This window comes from Hemitrygon akajei, chromosome 1 (assembly GCF_048418815.1).
Source record: "Hemitrygon akajei chromosome 1, sHemAka1.3, whole genome shotgun sequence".
Taxonomy (NCBI): domain Eukaryota; kingdom Metazoa; phylum Chordata; class Chondrichthyes; order Myliobatiformes; family Dasyatidae; genus Hemitrygon; species Hemitrygon akajei.
Window position 1 is genome coordinate 67,961,976 of NC_133124.1, and position 25,617 is coordinate 67,987,592.

General features: G+C 42.5%; 2 protein-coding genes across 2 annotated transcripts in view; one reads left to right on the forward strand and one right to left on the reverse strand.

Annotated features, from left to right (window-relative positions):
• The window catches only part of LOC140727429 (RNA-binding protein 12-like), a 219,466-nt gene that overhangs the window by 116,438 nt on the left and 77,411 nt on the right, over window positions 1-25,617 (reverse strand). The window lies entirely within an intron of this gene.
• Window positions 13,738-25,617, forward strand: part of cibar1 (CBY1 interacting BAR domain containing 1) — a 55,563-nt gene continuing 43,683 nt past the window's right edge. Inside the window, exons 1-2 of the mRNA XM_073044777.1 lie at window positions 13,738-13,923; window positions 18,177-18,411. Coding sequence (XP_072900878.1) covers window positions 13,889-13,923; window positions 18,177-18,411 — 270 coding nt within the window. The 5' untranslated portion in view covers window positions 13,738-13,888. The remainder of the gene's footprint in view (window positions 13,924-18,176; window positions 18,412-25,617) is intronic.

Here is a 25,617-nt window from a genome sequence, read left to right on the forward strand (position 1 = left end):
CCATGTAGACAACTGTGCACCATCTTTACTTCATCTATCTTCTTGGTAACCTCCTTAAAAAAAACTCTAAGGCTGGTTAGACATGACTATCTCTTATCAGGCTCTGTCCATACAAATATTTACATATCCTGGCCCTTAGAGTACCATCCAATAATTTACCCAAGGCTGACATTAGGTTCACTGGCCTGTAATTTACCGGCTTATTCTTAGACCCATTCTAAGCTACCTTCAAGTCCTCTGGCACTCCACCCTACTACAGTTGCAGAAGATGGTCAGAGGATCTGCATCCTACAGCAAATGATCCACATCCTGACACCCCAATACACATCTAATAAATTTACTAATATATTCAGCAAATAATTCAGAAGACATGAGGTTCTGCCGATGCTGGAAATCTTAAGCAACACTCTCAAAATGCTGGAGGAACTCAGTAGGTTAGACAGCGCCCTCCCTCACCATCATTCAGGGCCTCACCTGTAAGCCTGTCAGGGTCATTTATTGTATTTGGTGCTCCTGGAGTGGCTTACTCCACATCGGTGAGACCTGATGCAGATTGGGGGACCTTTAATAGAGCATGCTCGCTCTGTCCGTTGCAAAAGGCAGGATTTCTCAATGGCGATCCACTTCAATTTGACTTTCCATTCCAACACTGCTGCAGTTATGGGAAATTCCATAGTTAGCAGAATAAAGACACCCAGATGGTATGTTGAAACCCAGGTGCCAGGGTCAGGGATGTCTCAGATTCTAAAGGGGGAGGGTGAGCAGTCAGAAGCCTTGGTACATATTGGCACCATTGACATAGACAGGAAAGGCAAGGAGGTCCTGAAGAAAGATTTTAGGAAACTAGGTAGAAAGCTGAAATCCCGGACCTCCAGGATAGTAATCTCTGTATTGCTGCCTGTACCATGTGCCAGTGACAGTAAGAATAAGTGTATTTAGCAGATAAATGTGTGGCTGAGGAACTGGCGCAGGAAGCAGGGGTTCTGATTTCTGGATCATTGAGACCACTTCTAAGGAAGGTATAACTTGTACAACTGTGTTGGGTTACACCTGAACCCAAGGGGGACCAATATCCTTGCAGGCAGGTTTGCTAGAGCTGTTGAGGAGGGTTTAAACTAATATGGTAAGGGGAATGGGAACTGGAGTGATAGTGCTGAGGATGGGGCAGTTGGTTTACAAACAGAGGCAGTATGTAGTGAGACTGCTGGCAAGGACAGGCTGATTACAGGGCAAAATTGTAGTAATGAGATGAATTACAATGCGAAAGGGGGATAAAATCAAAAAGGGTAATGAACACAAGACTGAAGGTGTTATATTTGAATGCATACAATATATGGAATAAGACAGATGAACTTGCAGAAATTGGCATGTATGATGTTGTAGGCATCACTGAACAATGGCTGAAAGAAGATTATATCTGGGAGCTTAAAGTCCAAGTATACACACTGTATCGAAAGGACAGAGAAGTAGGAGGAGGGTGTTGGGTGACTCTGTTGGTAAAACTGAAATCAAATCCTTAGAAAGAGGTGACATAGGCTTGGAAGGTGTAGAATTATTGTGGGTAGAACTAAGAAGCTGCAAGGGTAAAAAGACATTGATGGGAGTTATATACAGACCTCCGAATAGTACCAAAGATATGGATTACAAATTACTACAGGAGATAGAAAAGGCATGTCCAAAGGGCAATGTTACAATAGTCAAGGAGAATTTCAATATGCAGGTAAATTGAGAAAAACAGGTTGGATCAGCATCACAAGAGGAGGAATCTGTAGAATGCCTACAAGGTGGCTTTGAGAAGCAGCTCAAGGTTGAGCCCATTAGGGATCAGCTATTCTGGATTTAGTGGTGTGAATGAACTGGAATTGACTAGAGAGTTTAAGGTAAAGGAACACTTAAGAGACAGTGATCATAATATGATATAATTCAGCCTGTAGGCAGAAAATTAGGTCAAATATATCAGTATGACAGTGGAATAAAGGGAGTTACAGAGGCATAAGAGAGCAGCTGGCCAAAGTTGATTTGAAGGGGACATTTAAAGAGCAAACACGAGGAAATCTGCAGATGCTGGAAATTCAAACAACACACACAAAATGCTGGTGGAACACAGCAGGCCAGGCAGCATCTATAAGGAGAAGCACAGTCGACGTTATTATAATGGGTAACAAAGAGATGGCGGGGGGACGTCACGTGATGATGTAGGATCGAGACGTGGAAATCCAGCTCTCCTGTAAAAAACCAGTAAAATAATGTTTAAGTGAAGAAATGTTAGTACATACAAAGAGATGGCAGAGGAACTAATTGAGTATTTTGCATCAGTCTTCACATGGAAGACATTAGCAATGTACCTGATAGCCAGAGGTCTCAGGGAGTAGAATTAGGTACAGTCAAGATTACTAGAGAGAAAGTTAGTTCCTTTCAGTTAGTCCTGACGAAGGGTCTCGGCCCGAAATGTCGACAGTGCTTCTCCTTATAGATGCTGCCTGGCCTGCTGTGTTCCACCAACATTTTGTGTGTGTTGATTCTATTCTGGTTGGTTGTCGGTTACTAGTGGTGTTCCACAAGGTTTGGTGTTGAGGCCGCTTCTTTTTACACTGTATATCAATGACTTAGATTATGGATTAAATGGTTTTGTGGCTAAGTTTGCGGATGACACCGAGATAGGTGGAGGAACAGGAAATGTTGAAGAAACGGAAAGGTTGCAGGGAGATTTGGTCAGTTTCAGAGAGTGGGCAAAGAAATGGCAGATGAGATACAATGTTGAGAAATGTACAGTTGTACATTTTGGAAGAAGAAATAATCGGGCAGATTATTATTTAGATAGGGAGAAAATCCAAAAATCGTAAGTGCAAAGGGACTTGGGGGTCCTCGTGCAGGATACCCTGAAGTTTAACCACCAGGTTGGATTGGCAGTAAGGAAAGCGAATGCTATGTTGGCATTCATTTCAAGAGGAATAGTGTATAAGAGTAAGGAGGTGTTGATGAGGCTCTATGGGGCACTGGTGAGACCCCATTTGGAATACTGTGTGCAGTTTTGGGCCCCCTATCTTAGAAGGGATGTACTGATGTTGGAGAGAGTTCAGAGAAGATTTACGAGGATGATTTCTGGAATGCAGGGGCTAACATATGAGGAGTGTTTTTTTGGTTCTTGGACTGTATTCATTAGAGTATAGGAGAATGAGAGGAGATTTCATAGAAACATTTCAAATATTGAAAGGGTTGGACAGAGTAGATGTGGAAAGGCTGCTTCCCTTGGTGGGTGAGTCCAGGACAAGAGGCCACAGTCTTAGAATTAGAGGGTACTCATTTAAAACAGAGATGAGGAGAAATTCTTTTAGCCAGAGGGTCGTGGATTTATGGAATTCGTTGCCACATACAGCTGTGGAGGCCCGATTATTGAGGGTGTTTAAGGAGGAGATTGATAGGTATCTAATTAGTCAGGGTATCAAGGGATATGGGGAAAAAGCCAGAAATTGGAACTAGATGGGAGAATAGTTTAGCTCATGGTGGAGTGGCTGAGCAGACTCGATGGGCCAAATGGCCTACTTATGCTCCTTTATCTTGTGATCTTGTGAAGTTAGAAAGTGTATCAGTGACTATCATACAATCTACCAGGTGATTTTTTTGAAGCACAAACGTTTAAGGTGAGTTCTAAATAATAATGATTATTGGTAGCTGATTAATGTGAATGCATTGGCTAATAATGGCATTGGTAAGATACAGTGTTTAAAGATGCAATCACTGACCATGACACATTGTGTTAGATAATTAAACCCTTCCCTGCATTGATTTCAGAGGTTTCTGTTTCTCACTTCTCCATTTTGAACAAGAACCCGGATGGCATCCTTCCTACCTCCAGCATTGAGAATGCCAGTCACCTCTCTCATATTCCACTCCCGAATCAAAGCATCAAATGGCAATTATGAAATAGTTTTTAAAGCTGTTATATCAGATTATCAGTTATTGTTTACTCTCTCACAGATCAGATTCACTTGTACAATGACTCCCAACAGCAATTATGTCACAATGCATAGTTTTTATTAGATTAGCTTTACACATTGCTGACTACTCACAATATCAAGCACCCTGCTGAAGTGATAATAGTGTTGATGAAAGGTGGAAGACTGCATGCAACAATCTTGAAACTATGCAAGCAGGCTAAAGTGGAACACTACCTACATTACACTGAGCAGACAAGGCTGTAGATATTTAAATTGCTGTACCCCCACCCCCACCCAATTTTTCAGAACAAACCAAGTTTGTTGCCTAAAAACATTAATGCATATTGTCCCTGCAGTGGAAAAAGTGCTACACCTGCCCATACACCTCCTCCTTCACATTCAGAGCTCCTAACAATCCCTCCATAAGACAGAGGAGCAGAATTAGGCCATTTGGCCCATCAAATCTACTCTACTATTTCATCATGGCTGATCCATTTCCCTCTCACTACCATTGACCTGCCTTCTACTTGTAATCTTTCACTTCCTGACTAATGAAGAACCTCTCAACCTTCGACTTAAATACACCCAGTGATCTGGTCTCCACAGCTGCATGTGGCAACAAATTCTACATTTTCAGTACCCTCTGGCTAAAGAAATTCCCCCTCCTCTCCATACTAAATGGGCATCCCTCTATTCTGAGGCTGTGGCCTCTGATCCTAGATTCTCCCACATAGAAAATATGCTCTCCACATCCACTCTATCTGGGCCTTTCAATATTTGATAGGTTTCAATGGGTTTCCCCCTCATTCTTCGAAACTCCAATGAGTACAAGCCCAGAGTCATCAATCGCTCCTCATGCAATAAGTGTTCTTTTCCCAGAATCATTCTCCTCTAAACCTCCTCTGAACCCTTTTCAATGTCAGCACATCCTTTCTTAAGTAAGGGGTCCCAAACTGCTCACAATACTCCAAGTGAGGCCTTATAAACCCTCAACAATATATACCTTGCTCTTATATTCTAGTCCTCTTGAAATGAATGCCATCATTGCATCTGCCTTTCTCACCACTGACTCAACCTGCAAATTAACCTTCAGAGAATCCTACACAAGCACTTCCAAGTGCCTTTGAATCTCTAATTTTTAGATTTTCTCCCCGTTTAGTAAATGGTCTAAGCTTTCATTCCTTTTACCATACAGTTCAGACACTGTATTCCATCTGCCACTTCTTTGTCCATTCTTCTAATCACTCTAAGTCCTTCTGCAGCCTCCCTGCTTCCTAAACACTACCTGCACCCCTACCTATTTTCATTTTGACCGTAAACCTGGCCACAAAGCCATCAATTCCATCATTCAAATCATTGACATACAACCTACGTACTGAACCCTGCAGAACACCTCAAGTCTCTGGCAACCAATCAGAAAAGACTTCCTTTATTCCCAATTTTTCCTCCTGCCAATCAGTCAACGCTCTATCCATGCTAGTATCTTTCTTGTAATACCATGGGCTCTTATCTTGTTAAACAGTCTCATGTGTGGCACCTTGTCAAAGGCCTTCTGAAAATCCAACTACACAACATCCATCGATTCTATTTTGTCTATCCTGCTTATTATTTCTTCAAAGAATTCCAACCGATCAGCCATGTGATCTCCTGGACCAGTTTTCGATAGCCTGGATGGGTCGGAGAGGAATTTTCCAGATTTTTTCTCCTCAATTGGCAACTCGGTTTTTTTCCCCGGGTGATCACATGGGTTTGGGCGGGATGAATATTAAAATAAAATGGACGGCATGGTGCCCTGTTGGTTGGCACTGTTGCCTTGTGGGATTCGGTGAAAACTAGAGTTAAGATTGGATCAGCCATGATCTTGTTGAATGGCGGAGCAGGCTTGAGGGGCCGATTGGCCTACTCCTGCTCCTATCTCTTATGTTCTTATGATTTGTCAGGCAACCTTTTCCCTTAAAGAAACCATGCTGACTTTGGCCTATTTTATCATGTACCTCCAAGTACACCAAAACCACATCTTTACCAATCAGCTCCAACATTTTCCCAACCACTGAGGTCAGGTTAATTGGCTTATAATTTTGTTACTTCTGCCTCTCTCTTTTATTGAAGAGTGCAGTGACATTTACAATTTTCCAGTCCTTCTGAACCATCCAGAACCTAGTGATTCTTGAAAGACTATTACTAATGCCTTCACAAACTTGTTAGCCACCTGTTTAAGAACTCTGAGTTGTAGTCCATCTGTCCAGGTGATTTATCTACCTTCTAATCTTTCAGTTTCCCAGACACCTTCTCCTGAGTAATGGCAACTTCTGCCCCCGACACTTTTGAACTCACAGAAACATAGAAAACCTACAGCACAACACAGGCTCTTTGGCCCACAAGGCTGTGCCGAATCTTACCTTAGAAATTACCTAGGGTCACCCATGGCCCTCTTTTTCTAAGGTCCATGTACCTACCCAGGAGTCTCTTAAAAGACCCTATCATATCTGTCTACACCACCATCGCTGGCTGCCCATTCTACACACTCACCACTCTCTGTAGTAAAAAAACTTACCCCTGACATCTCCTCTGTACCTACTTCCAAGCACCATAAAACTGTGTCCTTTCATGCTAGCCATTTCAGCCCTGGGAAAAAGCCTCTGACTATCCTCACGATCAACGCCTCTCATCATCTTATACACCTCTGTCAGGTCACCTCTCAGCCTCTGTCACTAAAAGGAGAAAAGGTTGAGTTCTCATAAGGCTTGCTCCCCAATCCAGGCAACATCCTTGTAAATCTCCTCTGCACCCTTTCTATGGTTTCCACATCCTTCCTGTAGTGAGGCGACCAGAACTGAGCACAATACTCCAAGTGGGGAATGACCAGGGTCCTATATAGCTGCAACATCACCTCTTGGCTCCTAAACTCAATCCCATGATTGATGAAGACCAATGCACCGCATGCCTTCTCAACCACAGAGTTCACCTACGCAGCAGCTTTGAGCGTCCTATGGACTCGGACCTCAAGATCCCTCTGATCCTCCACACTGCCAAGACTTTTACCATTAATACTATATTCTTCCATCATACTTGACCTACCAAAATGAACCACTTCACACATATCTGGGTTGAACTCCATCTGCCACTTCTCAGCCCAGTTTTGCATCCTGTCAATGTCCTGCTGTAACCTCTGACAACCCTCCACACTATCTACAACACCCCCAACCTTTGTGTCATCAGCAAATTTACTAACCCATCCCTCCACTTACTCAACCAGATGACTTATATAAATCACGAAGAGTAGGAGTCCCAGAACAAATCTCCGAGGCACACCACTGGTCACCGACCTCCATGCAGAATATGACCTGTCTACAACCACTCTTTGCCTTCTGTGGGGAAGCCAGTTCTGGATCCACAAAGCAATGTTCCCTTGGATCCCATGCCTCCTTACTTTCTCAATAAGCTTTATCAAATGCCTTGCCGAAATCCATATACACTACATCTACTGCTCTACCTTCATTAATGTGTTTAGTCACATCCTCAAAAAATTCAATCAGACTTGTAAGGCTCAACCTGCCTTTGACAAAGCCATGCTGACTATTCCTAATCATACCATGCCTCTCCAAATGTTCATAAATCCTGTTTCTCAGGATCTTCTCGATCAACTTACGTACAAACTGCTGAAGTAAGACTCACTGGTCTATAATTTCCTGGGCTATCTCTACTCCCTTTCTTGAATAAGGGAACAGCATCCACAACCCTCCAATCCTCCGGAATCTGTCTCGTCCCCATTGATGATGCAAAGATCATTGCCAGAGGCTCAGTAATCTCCTCCCTTGCCTCCCACTGTAGCCTGGGGTACATCTCATCCAGTCCTGGTGACTTATCCAACTTGATGCTTTTCAAAAGTTCCAGCACATCCTCTTTCTTAATACCTACATGCTCAAGCTTTTCAGTCTGCTTTAAGTCATCTCTACAATTGCCAAGATCCTTTTCCATAGTGAATACTGAAGCAAAGTATTCATTAAGTGCCTCTGCTATCTCCTCCGGTTCCATACACACTTTTCCACTGTCACACTTGATTAGTCCTATTCTCTCACATCTTATATTCTTGCTCTTCACATACTTGTAGAATGCCTTGGGGTTTTCCTTAATCCTGTCCGCCACGGCCTTCTCATGGCCTCTTCTGGCTCTCCTAATTTCCTTCTTAAGCTCCTTCCTGTTAGCCTTATAATCTTCTAGATCTCTATCATTGCCTAGATTTTTGAACCTATCGTTAGCTTTTCTTTTCTTCTTGACTAGATTTACAAAAGCCTTTGTACACCACGGGTCCTGTAACCTACCATAACTTCCCTGTCTCATTGGAATGTACCTATGCAGAACTCCATGCAAATATCCCCTGAACATTTGCCACATTTCATCCATATATTTTCCTGAGAACATCTGTTCCCCAATTTATGCTTCCAAGTTCCTGCCTGATAACCCCATATTTCCCCTTACTCCAATTAAACACTTTCCTAACGTGTCTGTTCCTATCCCCCTCTAATGCTATGGTAAAGGAGATAGAATTGTGATCACTATCTCCAAATTGCTCTCCCACTGAGAGATCTGACACATGACCAGGTTCATTTCCCAATACTAGATCAAGTAGAGCCTTTTCTCTTGTAGGCTTATCTACATATTGTGTCAAGAAACTTTCCTGAACACACCTAACAAACTCTACCCCATCTAAACCCCTTGCTCTTGGGGGATGCCAATCATTACTTGAGAAATTAAAACCTCCCACCATGACAATCCTATTATTATTACATCTTTTCAGAATCTGTCTCCCTATCTGCTCCTCGATGTCCCTGTTACTATTGGGTGGTCTATAATAAACACCCAGTAGATTGATAGACCACTTTCTGTTCCTAACTTCCACTCACAGAGACTCTGTAGACATTCCCTCCATGACTTTCTCCTTTTCTGTAGCCGTGACACTATCTCCGATCAAGTGCTACGCCCCACCTCTTTTGCCTCCCTCCTTGTCCTTTCTGAAACATTTAAAGCCTGGCACTCGAAGTAACCATTCCTGCCCCTGAGCCATCCAAGTCTCTGTAAGGGCCACAACATCATAGCTCCAAGTACTGATCCACACATAATCCTCTTCAGTTTGCGTATAAGGAGAAGGTGGGAGTGGAGGATGCTATCACGTATTTGCTGCACAAATCACTCTCTCACCTAGAGGGAGTCAGTTGTGCTGTGAGGATTACATTCCTTGACTTCTCTAGTGCCTTTAACACCATCCAGCCCAAGATCTTAAGGCACAAACTAACGGAGATGGGAGTAGACTCTCACATGGTGGATTGGATAGTGGACTACTTGACAGATAGACCTCAGTATGTGCGGTTGGGAGACTGTAGGTCTGACACGGTGGTCAGCAGCACAGGGGCGCCGCAGGGAACCGTACTCTCTCCGGTCCTGTTCACCCTGTACACATCAGACTTCCAATATAACTCAGAGTCCTGCCATGTGCAGAAGTTCGCTGATGACACGGCCATAGTGGGGTGTGTCAGGAATGGACAGGAGGAGGAGTATAGGAAACTGATACAGGACTTTGTGATATGGTGCAACTCAAACTACCTGCGTCTCAATATCACCAAGACCAAGGAGATGGTAGTGGACTTTAGGAGATCTAGGCCTCATATGGAGCCAGTGATCATTAATGGAGAATGTGTGAAGCAGGTTAAGACCTACAAGTATCTGGGAGTACAGTTAGACGAGAAGCTAGACTGGACTGCCAACACAGATGCCTTGTGCAGGAAGGCACAGAGTCGAATGTACTTCCTAAGAAGGTTGGCGTCATTCAATGTCTGTAGTGAGATGCTGAAGATGTTCTATAGGTCAGTTGTGGAGAGCGCCCTCTTCTTTGTGGTGGCGTGTTGGGGAGGAAGCATTAAGAAGAGGGACGCCTCACGTCTTAATAAGCTGGTAAGGAAGGCGGGCTCTGTCGTGGGCAAAGTACTGGGGAGTTTAACATCGGTAGCTGAGCGAAGGGCGCTGAGTAGGCTACGGTCAATTATGGATAACTCTCAACATCCTCTACATAGCACCATCCTGAGACAGAGAAGCAGTTTCAGCGACAGGTTACTATCGATGCAATGCTCCTCAGACAGGATGAAGAGGTCAATACTCCCCAATGCCATTAGGCTTTACAATTCTACCGCCAGGACTTAAGAACTTTTTAAAGCTATTATTAATGCTTTTTGAGATGGTGATTTAGATGCATATCACATTTTTTTTTACTGAGTTAAGTATTGTATGTAATTAGTTTTGCTACAACAAGTGTATGGGACATTGGAAAAAAGTTGAATTTCCCCATGGGGATGAATAAAGTATCTATCTATCTATCTTTCTATCACTCTAAGCTCATCCGCTTTGTTCATAATACTTCTTGCATAAAAATAGACACATCTCAAACCATTGGTCTGAGTGCGTCCCTTCTCTATCACCTGCCTATCCTCCCTCTCGCACAGTCTCCAAGCTTTCTCTGTTTGTGAACCAACCACCTCTTCCTCTGTCTCTTCAGTTTGGTTCTCAACCCCCCAGCAATTCTAGTTTAAACTCTCCCCAATAGTCTTTGTAAATCTCCCCGCCAGGATATCAGTCCCCCTGGGATTCAAATGTACAAAAGAGGTCCCAATGATCCAGAAATCTGAATCCCAGCCCCCTGCTCCAATCCCTCAGCCAGTCATTTATCCTCCACCTCACTATTCCTATACACACTGTCATGTGGCACAGGCAGTAATCCTGAGATTACTACCTTTGTGGTCCTGCTTCTCAGCTTCCTTCCTAACCCCCTGTTGTCTGTTTTCAGGACCTCCTCACTTTTCCTACCTATTTTGTTGGTACCAATATGTATCACGACCTCTGGCTGTTCTCCTTCCCACTTCAGGGTATCTTGGATGCGATCAGAAACATCCCAGACCCTGGCACCTGGGAGGCAAACGACCATCCGAGTTTCTTTTCTGCGTCCACAGAATCAACTGTCTGATCCCCTAACTATAGAGTCCCCTATCACTGCTGCCATCCTCTTCCTTTCCCTACCCTTCTGAGCCACAGGACCAGACTCTGTGCCAGAGGCGCGGCCACTGTTGCTTCCCCCCGGTAGGCCGCTCTCCCCCAACAGTACTCAAACTCCCCCTATTGTTAAGGGGGACAGCCACAGGGGTATTCTCTAGCATCTGACTTCCGGCATACTGCTAGTGTCTTCCACAGTGAAGAATGATGCAAAATACTTATTCAGTTCATCTGCTATTTCCTAGTATCCCATTACTACCTCACCAGCAACATTTTCCATAGGTCTGATCTGTACTCTCACCTCATTTTTACTCTGTATATATCTGAAGAAACCTTTGGTTTTCTCTTTAATATTATTGGCTAGCTTACCTTTGTATTCCATCTTATCCCTCTTTATGACTTTTATAGTTGCCTTCTGTTGGTTTTTTAAAAGCTTCCTAATCCTCTAACTTCCCACTAATTTTTGCTCTATTATGTGCCCTCTATTTTGCTTTTATATTGCCTTGACTTCATTTGTTAGTCACGATTGCATCATTTGCCCTTTAGAATACATCTTCATCTTTGTGATGCATCTATCCCACACCTTCCGAATTGCCCTAGAAACTCCAGCCATTGCTGCACCACCACTGAACCTGCTAATGTCCCCTTCAAACAACACACACAAAATACTGGTGGAACACAGCAGGCCAGGCAGCATCTATAAGGAGAAGCACTGTCAACGTTTTGGGCTGAGACCCTTCATCGGGACTAACTGAAAGGAAAGATAGTAAGAGATTTGAAAGTAGTGGGGGGAGGGGGAAATGTGAAATGATAGGAGAAGACCAGAGGGGGTGGGATGAAGCTAAGAGCAGGAAAGGTGATTGGCAAAAGTGATACAGAGCTGGAGAAGGAAAAGGATCATGGGACGGAAGGCCTCAGGAGAAAGAAAGGTGGGGGGGAAAGCACCAGAGGGAGGTGGAGAACAGGCAAACAACTAAATATGTCAGGGATGGGGTAAGAAGGGGAGGAGGGGCACTAACGGAAGTTAGAGAAGTCAATGTTCATGCCATCAGGTTGGAGGCTACCCAGCCGGTATATAAGGTGTTGTTCCTCCAACCTGAGTTTGGATTCATTTTGACAGTAGAGGAGACCATGGATAGACATATCAGAATGGGAATGGGACGTGGAATTAAAATGTGTGGCCACTGGGAGATCCTGCTTTCTCTGGCGGACCGAGCACAGGTGTTCAGCAAAATGGTCTCCCAGTCTGCGTTGGGTCTCACCAATATATAAAAGGCCACACCTTTGTTCCACTGAAATATCGATACACCTGATACCAGCTTCTCCTTTTCAAATTTGAAACTGAACTCGATTATATTATGATCGCCACTTCCAAGGGGTTCCATTATCTCTAGCTCCCTAATTGCCTCAGGTTCATTACACAGCACCCAATCCAAAACAGCCGATCCCCTGGTGGGCTTATGGACAAGCTGCTCCAAATAGCCATCCCGTAGGCTTTCTACAAACTCCCTCTCCTGAGATCCAGTACCTTCCTGACTTTCCCAACCACTTTCATATTAAAATACCCCATAATTATCTTAACATTTTCCTTCTGACACGTTTTTTCTATTTCCAGCTGTAACTTGTAGTCCACATCCCAGCTGCTGTTTGGAGGCCTGTATATAACTGCTATTAATGTATTTTTACCCTTGCCAGTTTTTAACTCGACCCATAAGGATTCTACCTCATCTGATCCTATGTCCCTTCTTTCCAGTGTTTTGATATCGTTGCTTACCATCAGGGCCACGCCACCTCCTTTACCTATCTTTCCTATACACTGTGTATCCTTGGATATTCAGCTCCCAATCACATCCATCATTTAGCTATGACTGGGTAATGGCCACAATGTCATATCTTTTAACCTGTACAAGGTCATCCACTTTATTTCTAATGCTGCCTGCATTTAAGTACAACAAAAAAGGATAACAGCTCTAGGCAACAACAGCTAAGAGATTTTGCAGATGTTGGAAATCTTGAGAATACTGAAGGAACTCAGCAATTGAGACGGGGAATAAAGAGCTGACATTTCGGACTGAGCCCCTTCGTCAGGAAAGGTAGTGCCGTACAGGTGCGCAGTGGACTTAAGGTACAGAAGGAAGAGGGTTATCAATTGTATCAAAGGCAGCAAATGAGTTAGGAAAGTGGGAGGGGGGGGGGGGAGAGAGAAATAGTTTTCCTTATCTGATGTAAAACAAAATTATTTTGATTCTTATCACGTTCCTACAGTTACGAAAAGCTCGAAAATTATGAGATGACGTTATGATTTGGGACCTTGCATATTACAAAATAAAGGTGAGTTTAGTAGAATCACAGCTCCAGAGTCTCGACTGGATTCTGACTTGACCTCCAGTTCTGTCCGTATAGTTGGCGCATTCTCCTAGTGGCCGCATGGGAGTCCTCTGGCCGGGGCTCCGGAATTTTAATACAAATACAGTTATCTCCTAGTTTAATTGATATGTGGTGGAATATCAAAAGTTGATAGGAATGCGGGGAGAATTAGTAGGAATAATGGTCGGGAGCTGCTGGATGTGTCCGAGACATTGTTCCTGTGTTGCGTTTCACTACGACTCTTACTTAATTCGCTTAATATTCGTGATAATTACGAGACCTGTCAAAAAACACTTTTTTTAAAAAAATTGAGAGCAGTATGTAATTTTGCTGTCGTCACTGCAGTAGTTAATAAGGAGTTGTTGGCAGTTCGCTCCGCCTAGGCTCGTTCAGTCATCAGCACTGTCTGCGTCCCGGGCGGCCCGCACGGCTGTCGGCGGCTGCCATGGTAACGGTGGGACTCGGCCCCGGTTCGATCGGGAGCGCAGCCTCACTCCTCTTGGCGCTGGTCGGTCGAGGCCCGGCCTCCTCAAGGGGGAGCCATCATGTTCCAGGCCCGTGACCAGGACACGCGAGCGAGGTAAGACCTCCCTCATCCTGGGAAGTAACGATTCCATTTTCATCCATAGGAAAATGCGAGGCTTCCTTACGGGCCTAGTCTCTCCGCTGTCAGAGCGTAGGTCAGGCGGGGGTGGTCTGGCAGCTACAACCGTTAATGCCATTTTCTCCTGGTGCTCCGGTTTCCTCCCACAACTAGAGACGTACCGATTAATATTTGTAAATTGTCCCGTGATTAGGCTAGGGTTAAATCGCGGGTTGCTAGGCGGCGCGTCTCGAAGGGCCTATTCCGCGCTTTATCTCATAATAAACGCGGTAGTTTTTATTCCAAAATAAAAGGAGTGCACTGATGAAGTGGCCAATATGGCTGAGATCTCTGCGTTTGGAGTTGAAATAAATCCCAGAATAGAGCGCCTAGAATTTTCTACCTATTTATCTTAAAGGAATCTTGGAATACTGCACTCCAAAATTCCAGGAGAATCCCCATTTGCCGTTAGATTTAATGACGTGGTTTCATTTGAGAGACTAACCTTCCTTCCCTGAGCTGGGGTTCTCTGCACTTAGCGCAAATTCAGGTAGTGGTCATCTCTCCTGCTCTTAATCAGGCTGATCCATTTTATCAGACCCGCATAATAACATCAGTAGGGTACCAGTTATTGGTGCAATACAGATTCTTCACTCAACACCGCGATTAGGCTTAACGAGCTGTAGTATTTTAAAGGCATTTAAAAATAACTCGATTCGTACAATCTCAGTAGTTTTTAAACCCAATTTCTTGTAGATAACACTTCTGCAAAGAAAGCTCAAAGAAACAATTAAGATTCATGCAAGTTGGAGTCAGAGAAAAGTACAGCACACACGGGCCCTTCGGCCCATCTAGTGCACGTCAGACCATTTAAACTGCCAACTCCCATCGACCTGCACTTGGACCATAGCTCTCCATACCCCTGCCAACCATGTACCTCTCCAAACTTAAACACCAAAATTGAGTTTGCATGCACCAGTTACAGTGGTAGTTTATTCCACACTCTCATGAACTTATGAAGTTTCCCCTCATGTTCCCCTTAAACTTTTCACCTTTCTCCCTTAACCCATGACTTCTAGTCCCACCCAACCCCAGTGGAAAAAAACATGTCTGTATTCACACTATCTATATCCCTCATAATTTTGTATGCCTCTACCAAATCTCCCCTCAATCTTCTACATTCCAAGGAGTAACCTATTCAATCTTTCTTTATAATTCAGGTCCTCTAGTCCCAGCATTATCCTTGTAAATTTTCTCTATACTCTTTCAAACTCATTTACATCTTTCCTGTAGGTTGGTGACCAAAACTGCAAACAATACTTAAGATTAGCCCTCACCAACATCTTGTATAACTTTGACATAACACCCTATCTCCTGCATTCTCTTACAAGGATCCAGCCCTTAGTAATAATGATCAGAGAGACATGGAGAGAATCTCTATTTGTCGATAAGTAACCTTTATTGTCTCAACTAAAATGCCTGTGAGTTCACAAACTAACTACCTGTGTGCACACCCACTACGGTTCCCTGACCTTCCATGAACAGTCAATGAAGAGAAAATATATTACCTGGGAGAAGAGTCTACACTGGCCGAGCATTCCTCATGGACCTGATCTCCACTTCCACGATGGTTGATCTCTGAGAGTTATTGCTGCTTCGTATTTGAAGCTCTTAACTCTTACAGTGTTTCTCATCAGTTGCACTAATGGATCTCTGTCACATTGGCGCAAGGTCACCTGACTTATCTGGTTCTGGTCAAGGGCTACAACCAACCTTGTTCGATGGTCTCTGCCCTCTGTTCCTTCCAACTCTGGTTCAAGCCGGTTAAATTAGGTGACCAAGACACTGAGTCAATTAGATTACAGATTGTTTTTCTAGCAAGCCTCCCACTTAATAAATAGTTACTTGTATGAGAATGATCTCAGGTTTAGCAAGTCATTAGCTGAAACAACTTGTGTCCATGTTCGATTTCTCTGATAAGATTATCCCAGAGCAAGAATCAGTTCAGTTCACAAAGGTCTGTAAGGAGAGTCTCACAAATTGACCATTTCAATCTCCTTCAAGCACATGGCAAGAACAAAAACAACTGGCTTATCTACCTTCATTGTCTTTGATTTGTTGGAATCCACTGATTTGTAGACTAGTTCTTTTTTGGACAACAATTCAGTACTTTGGCTTATGAAGGCCATTGTGCCAAAAGCTTTCTTTATGACCTTATCTACCTGTGCCTCCACTTTCAATGAATTATGGAACTGTATTCCCAGATGCCTTCCTTCTATCACAGTCCCGATTGCCCTACCGTTCACTGTGTAAGACCTACCCTGGTTGGTCCTACCAAAATGCAACACCTCACACTTGTCTGCAATAAATTCCATCTACTATTTTTCAGCCCATTTTTCCAGCTAGTCCAGATCCCACTGCAAGCTCTGATGGCCTTCCTCGCTGTCTGCTACACTGCCAATATTGGTGCCATCTGCAAATTTGCCATCCTGATCTGGTTAACTGCATTATCACTGGTATGGATGATAAACAATAATGGACACGGCACCAATCCCTGCAGCACTCTACTAATCACGGGCCTCCAATCAGAGAGGCAACCATCTACAATCATTTTCTGGTTTCTCCCACAAAGCCAATATCTAATCAATTAACTACCTCATCTTGAATTCCAAGTGACTGAACCTTCTTGACCAACCTCACAAGTGAGACCTTGTCAAATGCCTTGCTAAAGTCTACTTGGACACCATAAGGCACCAATGCCTTACTGTCATCAATTTTCTTGGTAACTTTAAGATTAGTTAGACATGAACTACCACAAATAAAATCATGTTGGCTATCCCTAATCAGTCCATGTCCATCCAAATACTCATATATCTGTACCCTTAGAATACCTTCCAATAACTTTCCCACTACTGATGTCAGGCTCACCAGTGTATGGTTTCCTGGTTTTTAGAGCCTATCTTAAACAGCAGAACAACATTGGCTATCCTCCAATCTTCCAGTACCTCACCTACTGCTAAGGATGATTTTAAATATCTCTGCTAGAGCCCCTGTATTTTCTGCACTTGCCTCCCGCAGGGTCCAAGGGAAACAGCTTGTCAGGCCCTGGGGATTTGTAAACCTAAATTTTCCTCAAGACAGCAAACATTCTCTCTCTAATCTGTATAGGGTCCATGACCTCACTACTGCTTTATCTCTCCTGTAGACTGTGTCTGTCTCCCGAATAGATACAGATGCAAAATATACATTCAAGATTTCCCGCAACTCTTTTGGCTCTATGCATAGATTACCATTCTGATCTTCCTGATGACCAATTCCGTTCCTTGCAATCCTTTTACTCTTAACATATCTGTAGAATCCCTTTGGATTCTGCTTCATCTTGTCTGCTAGGGCAACCTCATTCCTTCTTTTAGCCCTTTTGATTTCTTATATTTCATAAGCACCTATACCCACTATGCACCTTTTTTTTCTTAATCAGGCCTCAATATCTCTTGAAAACTAAGGCTCCCTAAATCTGTAATCTTTATCTTTTATTCTTACAGGCACATATAAGCTTTGTACACTCAAAATGTCACTTCTAAAGACCTCCCACTTACCAAGTACACCTTTGCTAGAAAACAGCCTGGCCTAATTCACACTTGCCAGATTTTTGATGGTACCACCAAAACTGGCCTTTCTCCAGTTTAAAATCTCAACTTGCGGACCAGACCTATCTTTTTCCATATTTACTTTGAAACTAACGGCATTATGATCATTAGATGCCAAGTGTTCCCCTACACAAACTTCTGTCACTTGCCTTGTCTCAGTCCCAAATAGTGGATCAAGTATTGCATTCTCTCATTGGAACTTCTATATACTTCTCTGTAACTAAACCACAAGAACATTGATGTATTTCACACCTGCCACCACCCATTTCCTCTGGTGATTTATTGCAAATTATTGTGGTTCTGAACGCTGTAGTCTCTGTTCTTGGATGGAGTTTAGTAAAAGGCGGGAGGATCACAAAAAGCCTGGATTTGCTTTCTTCCAAATTTCCATCCTAATTTCCACCACTAATTTATAAGACTGATTTAACTACAGTAAGCTTGTAAGGTCAACCCTGATACACCACACCACACTGCTCATTTGTCATAAGAGATTCTTTATGGTAATTCAAATTAAATATCTGAATACTTCATTTTTTTAATTTCAAAGTAAAACCAATTTTTGCTTTAAATGACTTTAAACAATCTTGAATTTTTTTTTCCCAGGGACAGTCAAACCAAGTATATTCAGAGCACTGTTGCAAATGTGGAAAAACACTTTGGTGACTTGTGCAGCTTATTTGCAGCCTATACACGTAAAACTGCAAGACTGCGTGATAAATCTGATCTCTTAGTTAAAGAACTCCGAGAGTATGCTGATACAGAAACACCTCATCTAAAATATGGCCTGAGTAGTTTTGCAGATCATTTTGCTTTAATTCAGGATTATCGACATGCAGAGGTGAGCAGATTAAAGTGTTTTTTTTTATAGTTGTTTGTGACATTTGTTTAATGTATCTATTCAGCCCATCAAATTCGGTTCTCACATCAATTTACTCCCTTATTTAATTGTGTTATTCTTTTTCATGGGTCCATATGCTCCACCTCTGATAACTACTGCCACTCACTGACAGATGCTGTAAGTTGACTATCTTTGGGATTTGGGATGAAATTGGAGTAGCCAGGGAAAACCCACAAAGACACAGGGAGAACTCGTAAACTTTGCACAAGGCACTGGGGGATGGAATCAAACCTGGATCAGTAGAGTTGCGAGGTTTCAGTACTATGGCACTACATTAACATTTCTAAATTCAATAGTACATTATATCAGGGCACCATAATTAGATCCTGCTCTGCCATTCAGTGCAATTATTAATGGCTGATTCTGCATCTCAATACCATATTCCAGATCTCTCCCTGCTTCCTGTGATGTCTCTTGTATCTGAAATTCCATCTGCTTTCTTCATGCATGTATTTGGACACTTGGCCTATACTGCTGTCTGTAGTATGTCATAGGCTCAACACTCTCTGAGTGTAGAAATTCCTCTTCAGTCCTAAATGATTAAGTCCTTACCGTGTGACTGTGACTTCTTACTCTACATAACCTCAGTCAGGGAGAACATCTAGCATCCAGGATGCATAGTTTCCAGAATTTTATCTGTTTCAAACAATATTCCCTCATTCTTTTACACTGTTAGTGAAAGAATGCCTGGTTAACCCAATCTGTTTATTTGACAGTCTTGCCGTCATATAGGTACAAGCCTTCTGAACCTTGTTAGCAAGTATAACTTGTCTTGTGCCTGGAGCTTGTGTTATTTAAGGATTTGTTCTGAGACCTTTGTTGTTTGTGATATATATCAGTGATTTGGATGAAAATAAGATGAGTGGCTTAGCAGATTTGCAGGTTACAACAAGTTTAGTGGAGTTGTTAACAGTATAAAAGACTATCAAAGAATGCAGTGTGATATAGATAAGACCATAAGATATAACAGCAGAAGTAGGCCATTCGGCCCATCGAGTCTGCTCTGTCATTCAATCATATGCTGATTCAATTCTTCCAGTCATCCCCACTCCCCTGCCTTCACCCCATACCCTTTGATGCCCTGGCTAATCAAGAACCTATCTATCTCTGCGTTAAATACACCCAATGACTTGGCCTCCACAGCTGCTCATGGCAACAAATTCCACAGATTTACCACTTTCTGACTAAAGTAATTTCTCTGCAGCTCAATTCTAAATGGACGTCCTTCAATCCTTAAGTCGTGCCCTCTTGTCCTAGAATCCTCTACCATGGGAAATAGGTTTGCCATATCTAATCTGTTCAGGTCTTATAACATTCGGAATGTTTCCATGAGATCCCTCTGGTTCTCCTGAACTCCAGGGAATACAGCACAAGAGCTGCCAGACGTTCCTCATACAGTAACCCTTTCATTCCTGGAATCATTCTCGTGAATCTTCTCTGAACCCTCTCCAATATCAGTATATCCTTTCTAAAATAAGGAGCCCAAAACTGTACATAACTCCAAGTGTGGTCTCACGAGTGCCGTATAGAGCCTCAACATCACATCCCTGTTCTTATATTCTATCCCTCTAGAAATGAATGTCAGCATTGTATTCACCTTCTGTACCACCGACTCAACCTGCAGGTTAACCTTTAGGGTATCTTGCACAAGGACTCCCAAGTCCCTTTGCATCTCTGCATTTTAAATTCTCTCTCCCTCTAGATAATGGTCTGCCCGTTTATTTCTTCCACCAAAGTGCATGACCACACACTTTCCAATATTGTATTTCATTTGCCACTTCTTTGCCCATTACCCTAAACTATCGTAAGTCTCTCTGCAGGCTCTCTGTTTCCTCAACACTACCCATTCCTCCGCCTATCTTTGCATCATCGGCAAATTTACCCACAAATCCATTAATATCGTATTCCAAATCATTGACATATATCGTAAAAATCAGCAGTCCCAACACCAACCCCTCTGGAACTCTGCTGGTAACTGGCAGCCATCCAGAATAGGATCCCTTTATTCCCACTCCCTGTTTTCTGCTGACCAGCCAATTCTCAACCCATGCTAGTAACTTCCCTGTAATTCGATGGGCTCTTATCTTGGCTAAGCGGCCTCATGTGCAGCACCTTGTCAAAGGCCTTCTGAAAATCCTGTCTACCCTGCTTGTAATTTCCTCAAAGAATTCCAATAGGTTTGTAATGGCAGGATTTTCCTTTCAGGAAACCATGCTGGCTTTGGCCTATCTTCTCATGTGCCTCCAGATACTCTGTAATCTCATCCCTAACAATCGATTCCAACAACTTCCCAACCACTGATGTCAGGCTAACAGGTCTATAGTTTCCTTTCTGCAGCCTCCCACCCTTCTTAAATAGCAGAGTAACATCTGCAATTTTCCTGATATCCAGTACAATGCCAGAGTCTATTGATTCTTGAAAGATCATCATTATGCCTCCGCAAACTCTCCAGCTAGTTCCTTCAGAACCCGAGGGTGCATTCCATCAGGTCCAGGAGATTTATCCACCCTCAGCCCATTAAGCTTCCTGAGCACTTTCTCAGTTGTAATTTTCACTGCACAAACTTCTCTTCCCTGACACTCTTGAATATCCGGTATACTGCAGACATCCTTCACTGTGAAGACTGATGCAACATACGCATTCAGTTCCTCTGCCATCTCTGCAACTCTCATTACAATATCTCCAGCGTCATTTTTGTATTGGTCCTATATCTACCCTCAACTCTCTTTTACCATTTATATACTTAAAAAAGCTTTTAGTATCATTATTGATATTAGTCACCAGCTTCCTTTCATAATTCATCTTTTCCTTCCTAATGACCTTCTTAGTTTCCTTCTGCAAGTTTTTAAAAGCTTGCCAATCCTCTATTTTCCCACTAGCTCTGGCTTTCTTGTGTGCCCTTTCTTTTGCTTTTACTTTGGCTCTGACTTCACTTGTCAGCCATGGTAGTATCTTTCTTCCCTTTGAAAATTTCTCCTTATTTGGAATATATCTGTCTTGCACTGCCCTCATTTTTCACAGAAATTCCAACCATTGCTGCTCTGCTGTCCTTCCTACAAATGTCCCTTTCCAGTCAACTTCAGCCAGTTCCTCTCTCATGCCATTGTAATTTCCTTTATTCCACTGAAATACTGACACATTGGATTTTATTTTTTCCCTTACAAATTTCAATGTGAACTTGATCATATTGTGATCACTGTTCCCTAAGGTTCCTCAACATTAAGCTCTCTATCGTCTCTGGATCATTGCACAGTAACAGATCAGTTGCGAAGTGCAGATGAAGTTTAATCTGTGCAAGTGTGTGGTGTTGCACTTTGCAAAGTCAAATTAAAGGAGAAAGTATACAGTTAATGGTAGACTCCCTTAGCAGTGTTCAGGTACAGAGGGATATTGAGGTCCAGCTCCATGGTTCACTGAAAGTGGCAATGCAACTAGATAAGGTGGTAAAGAAGGTGAAAGACATGCTTGTCTTCATTGGTAGGGGTGTTGAGAACAAGAGCAAAGAACTCATGTTGCAGCTGTATAAAACTTTAAGAGTATTGCTTGCAGTTCTAGTCATCTCATTGTATGAAGGATCTGAAGACTGGAGGGGTGCAGAAGTGTTTGCTGGCTGTATTATAAGGAAGGAGCTATAAGGAAAGGTTGGACAAATTCTGTTTGTTTTCCCCTAGAGGAGACCTAACAGAGGTTTTAAAACTATAATTAACAGACAATCAAAATCTTTTCCCCAAAGCAAACTGACAAACAACAGAGGATATTCCTTTTAAGCTTAGTTGAAAGGCAATATGAGAGGTAATTTTTTTTATACAGTGAGTGGTAGTTGCCAGAGTAATAATGGAATCAGGCAATTTGTTGGAGTTTAAGAAGCTTTTAGATATGAATATGAATATGAAATCATGAATATTTCATATTTCATGAATATGAAAGGAATGGAGGGATATCAATGATACATGGGTGAGGGGCATTTAGTGTAAATTGGACTCAAGGTTGGCAAAACATCATGAGCTGAATGTCCCATTCTGTATATCTGAAACCTGCCATATCTGGAATCAGGTTAGTCTTTGCTTCACTTCCTGTATGGCAAGTAATGATTTCTTGGGTAAATAATCCAAAATTGTGCAAGTACACAGTTTGTGTTTCACCAAGGCCTTATATAATCAGAGAAACCTTCCTTACTTCTGATCAATCCCTCTTTTAATGAAGGTAAATATATCATTTTCCCTACCAATTGCTTGCTGCACCTATATATTAGCCTTTGTTGATTTGTACACACGCACAGGAGGAGTCTCCTTGAACCTATCAAGGAGAATACTAAGATTAAGTGAATACTATCAACTTAACCACTTTCTCACTGTGTAAGAAATGCTCTGCATTTCTATTACATTCATCAAAATGGATGAGCTCATTTTATTCTATCTACCATCTTATCACCTTCTCACTGTTTCTCTTTATCCCCTTGAAGTCTCTAGACTCACAATCCAACCTAATTTACTATTGCCAGCAAAAAAGGAAAGGTCACTTTGTCCCCTTCGCCAAATCATTGATATAATTTGTGAATGGCTAGGGTCCACCCCCACTTTGCTCTGCCATGCCCCATTAATCAAAGCCAGTACACCTGACAAGGATATGTTTACTCATACTTTTTACTTCCTGTCCAATAACCAGTTCTTATTCCACATCAGTATATCGCCACTAAGTCTGTGTTCTGAGCTTGTTCTGCATTTTCAATGCAGAATCTTAACAAAAGTTTTTCAGAAAAATTCAAATATACCACATCTGTTGTTTTCCCATTATCCATTCTATTAATAACATCCTAAAAGAATTTCAGATTAGTCAAACACGTCAAGAGCAAGAGGATAACTAGGAAGAAGGTAGGATAAAAAGGGGAACATTTGCTTGGATGCGGAGTATATGAGTGAGGTGCTTGATGAGTATTTTGCTTCAGTATTTACCAAGGAAAAGGACATAGAGGACCAGGAGATCATTGCTGAGTGCATCAATATGTTAAGGCATTTAGAGATCAGAGAGGAGGAAGTATGCATCTCCTAATGTGTTATAAGGTGGATAAGTCCTCAGAGCCTGATGGGACTTACCCCATGTTACTGAGGGAGGCAAGAGACGAGATTGCTGGGGTTTTGACCAGTATCTCATGCCCTCTCTAGGCACAGTTAAATCCTGGGAACTATAGATTGATGAGTCTCACATCAGTTGCAGGGAAATTGCTGGAGAAAATTCTTAGGGATAGTATATACGAGCATTTGGAAACCCATGGCCTAATTAGGGAGAGCCAGTATGGTTTTGTGTGGGGCAAGTCATGTCTTACCAACTTGAGTGAGTTTTTTGACAAGGTGAAGAGAGAGATTAATGAAGATGGAGCAGTGGATGTTGTCTACATGAATTTTTAGTAAGATGTTTGACAAAGATCCTCATGGGAGGCTAATCCAGAAGATCAGGTTACATGGGATCCATGGCGATTTGGCTGTTTGGATTCAGAACTGGCTTGCATATGGAAGACAGGGTAGTGGTTGAAGGGACTTATTCGAGCCAGAGGTCCATAAAATAGTGGTGTTCTGCAGGGGCCTGTGCTGTGACCTCTTTTGTCTGTGATGTACATAAATTACTTGGATGAAAATGTAGATGGATGGTTAGTAAGTTTGCGGATGATACCAAGATTGGTAGAGTTGCATATGGTGTAGAAAACTGGCAAAGAATACAGCACGATATAAATCAGTTGCAGATATGGGCAGAGAAATGACAGATGAAGTTTAATTCAGATAATTGTGAGCTGTTGCATTTTGATAGGGCAAATGCAAGAGACAGTACACTGTTAAGGGCAAGATCCTTAACAATGTTGCTCAGCAGATCTAAGTTCTTATCTCCTTGAAAGTGGCTACAAAGATGATAGGGTGGTTAAGAAGGCTTATGGAATGATTTTATTAGTCCAGGCATTGAATTCAAAAGTTAAGACATTATCTTTATAAAACCCAGTTTGGACCACATTTGGAGTATTGCATACAGTTCTGGTCACCCTACTATAGGATGGATGTTGAGGCTTTGGAAAGGGTGCAGAAGAGGCTTACCAGGATGCTGCCTGGTTTAGGGGGCATGTGCTATGATGAGGGGCTGGACAAACTTGGGTTGTTTTGTCTGAAATGCTAGAGGCTGAGGGGAGATCAGATAGAGGTTTATACAATTACGAGAGGCATAAATAGAATAGACTGGGAGTATCATTTCCCAGGATAGAAATGTTTAATACCAGAGGACATGCATTGAAGATGAAATGGGGTAGGTTCAAAGGGGATGTGAGGGGTAAGTATTTTTTTACTCAGAGTGTTGGATGTCTGGAATGTACTGCCTGATATGGTGGTAGAGGCAAATACATTAGGGATTTTTAATATTTAGATAGGGACATGAATGGGAGGAAGATAGTGGGATATGGACATTGTGTAGGTAGTAGGGATTATTTTTGATTTTTTTTTTAAACTAACTATTTAGCTGATTCAGCATTGTGGACTGAAGGACCTATTCCAGTGTTGTACTGTTCTATGTAAAGTATTGACTGTTTATCTCCTGATGAATGTTGCATGATCTCTGAGAGCTTCTAGCATTACCTAGAACATAGAACACAGAACAATACAGTACAGGCCCTTCGGCCCACAATGCTGTGCCGACCCTTAAACCCTGCCTCCCATATAACCCTCCACCTTAAATTCCTCCATATACCTGTCTAGTAGTCTCTTAAATTTCACTAGTGTATCTGCCTCCACCACTGACTCAGGCAGTGCATTCCACGCACCAGCCACTCTCTGAGTAAAAAACCTTCCTCTAATATCTCCCTTGAACTTTTTACCCCTTACCTTAAAGTCATGTCCTCTTGTACTGAGCAGTGGTGCCCTGGGGAAGAGGCGCTGGCTGTCCACTCTGTCTATTCCTCTTAATATCTTGTATACCTCTATCATGTCTCCTCTCATCCTCCTCTCCAGAGAGTAAAGTCCTAGCTCCTTTAATCTCTGATCATATGCACACTCTCTAAACCAGGCAACATTCTGGTAAATCTCCTCTGTACCCTTTCCAGTTCTTCCACATCCTTCCTATAGTGAGGCGACCAGAACTGGACACAGTACTCCTAAGTGTGGCCTAACCATA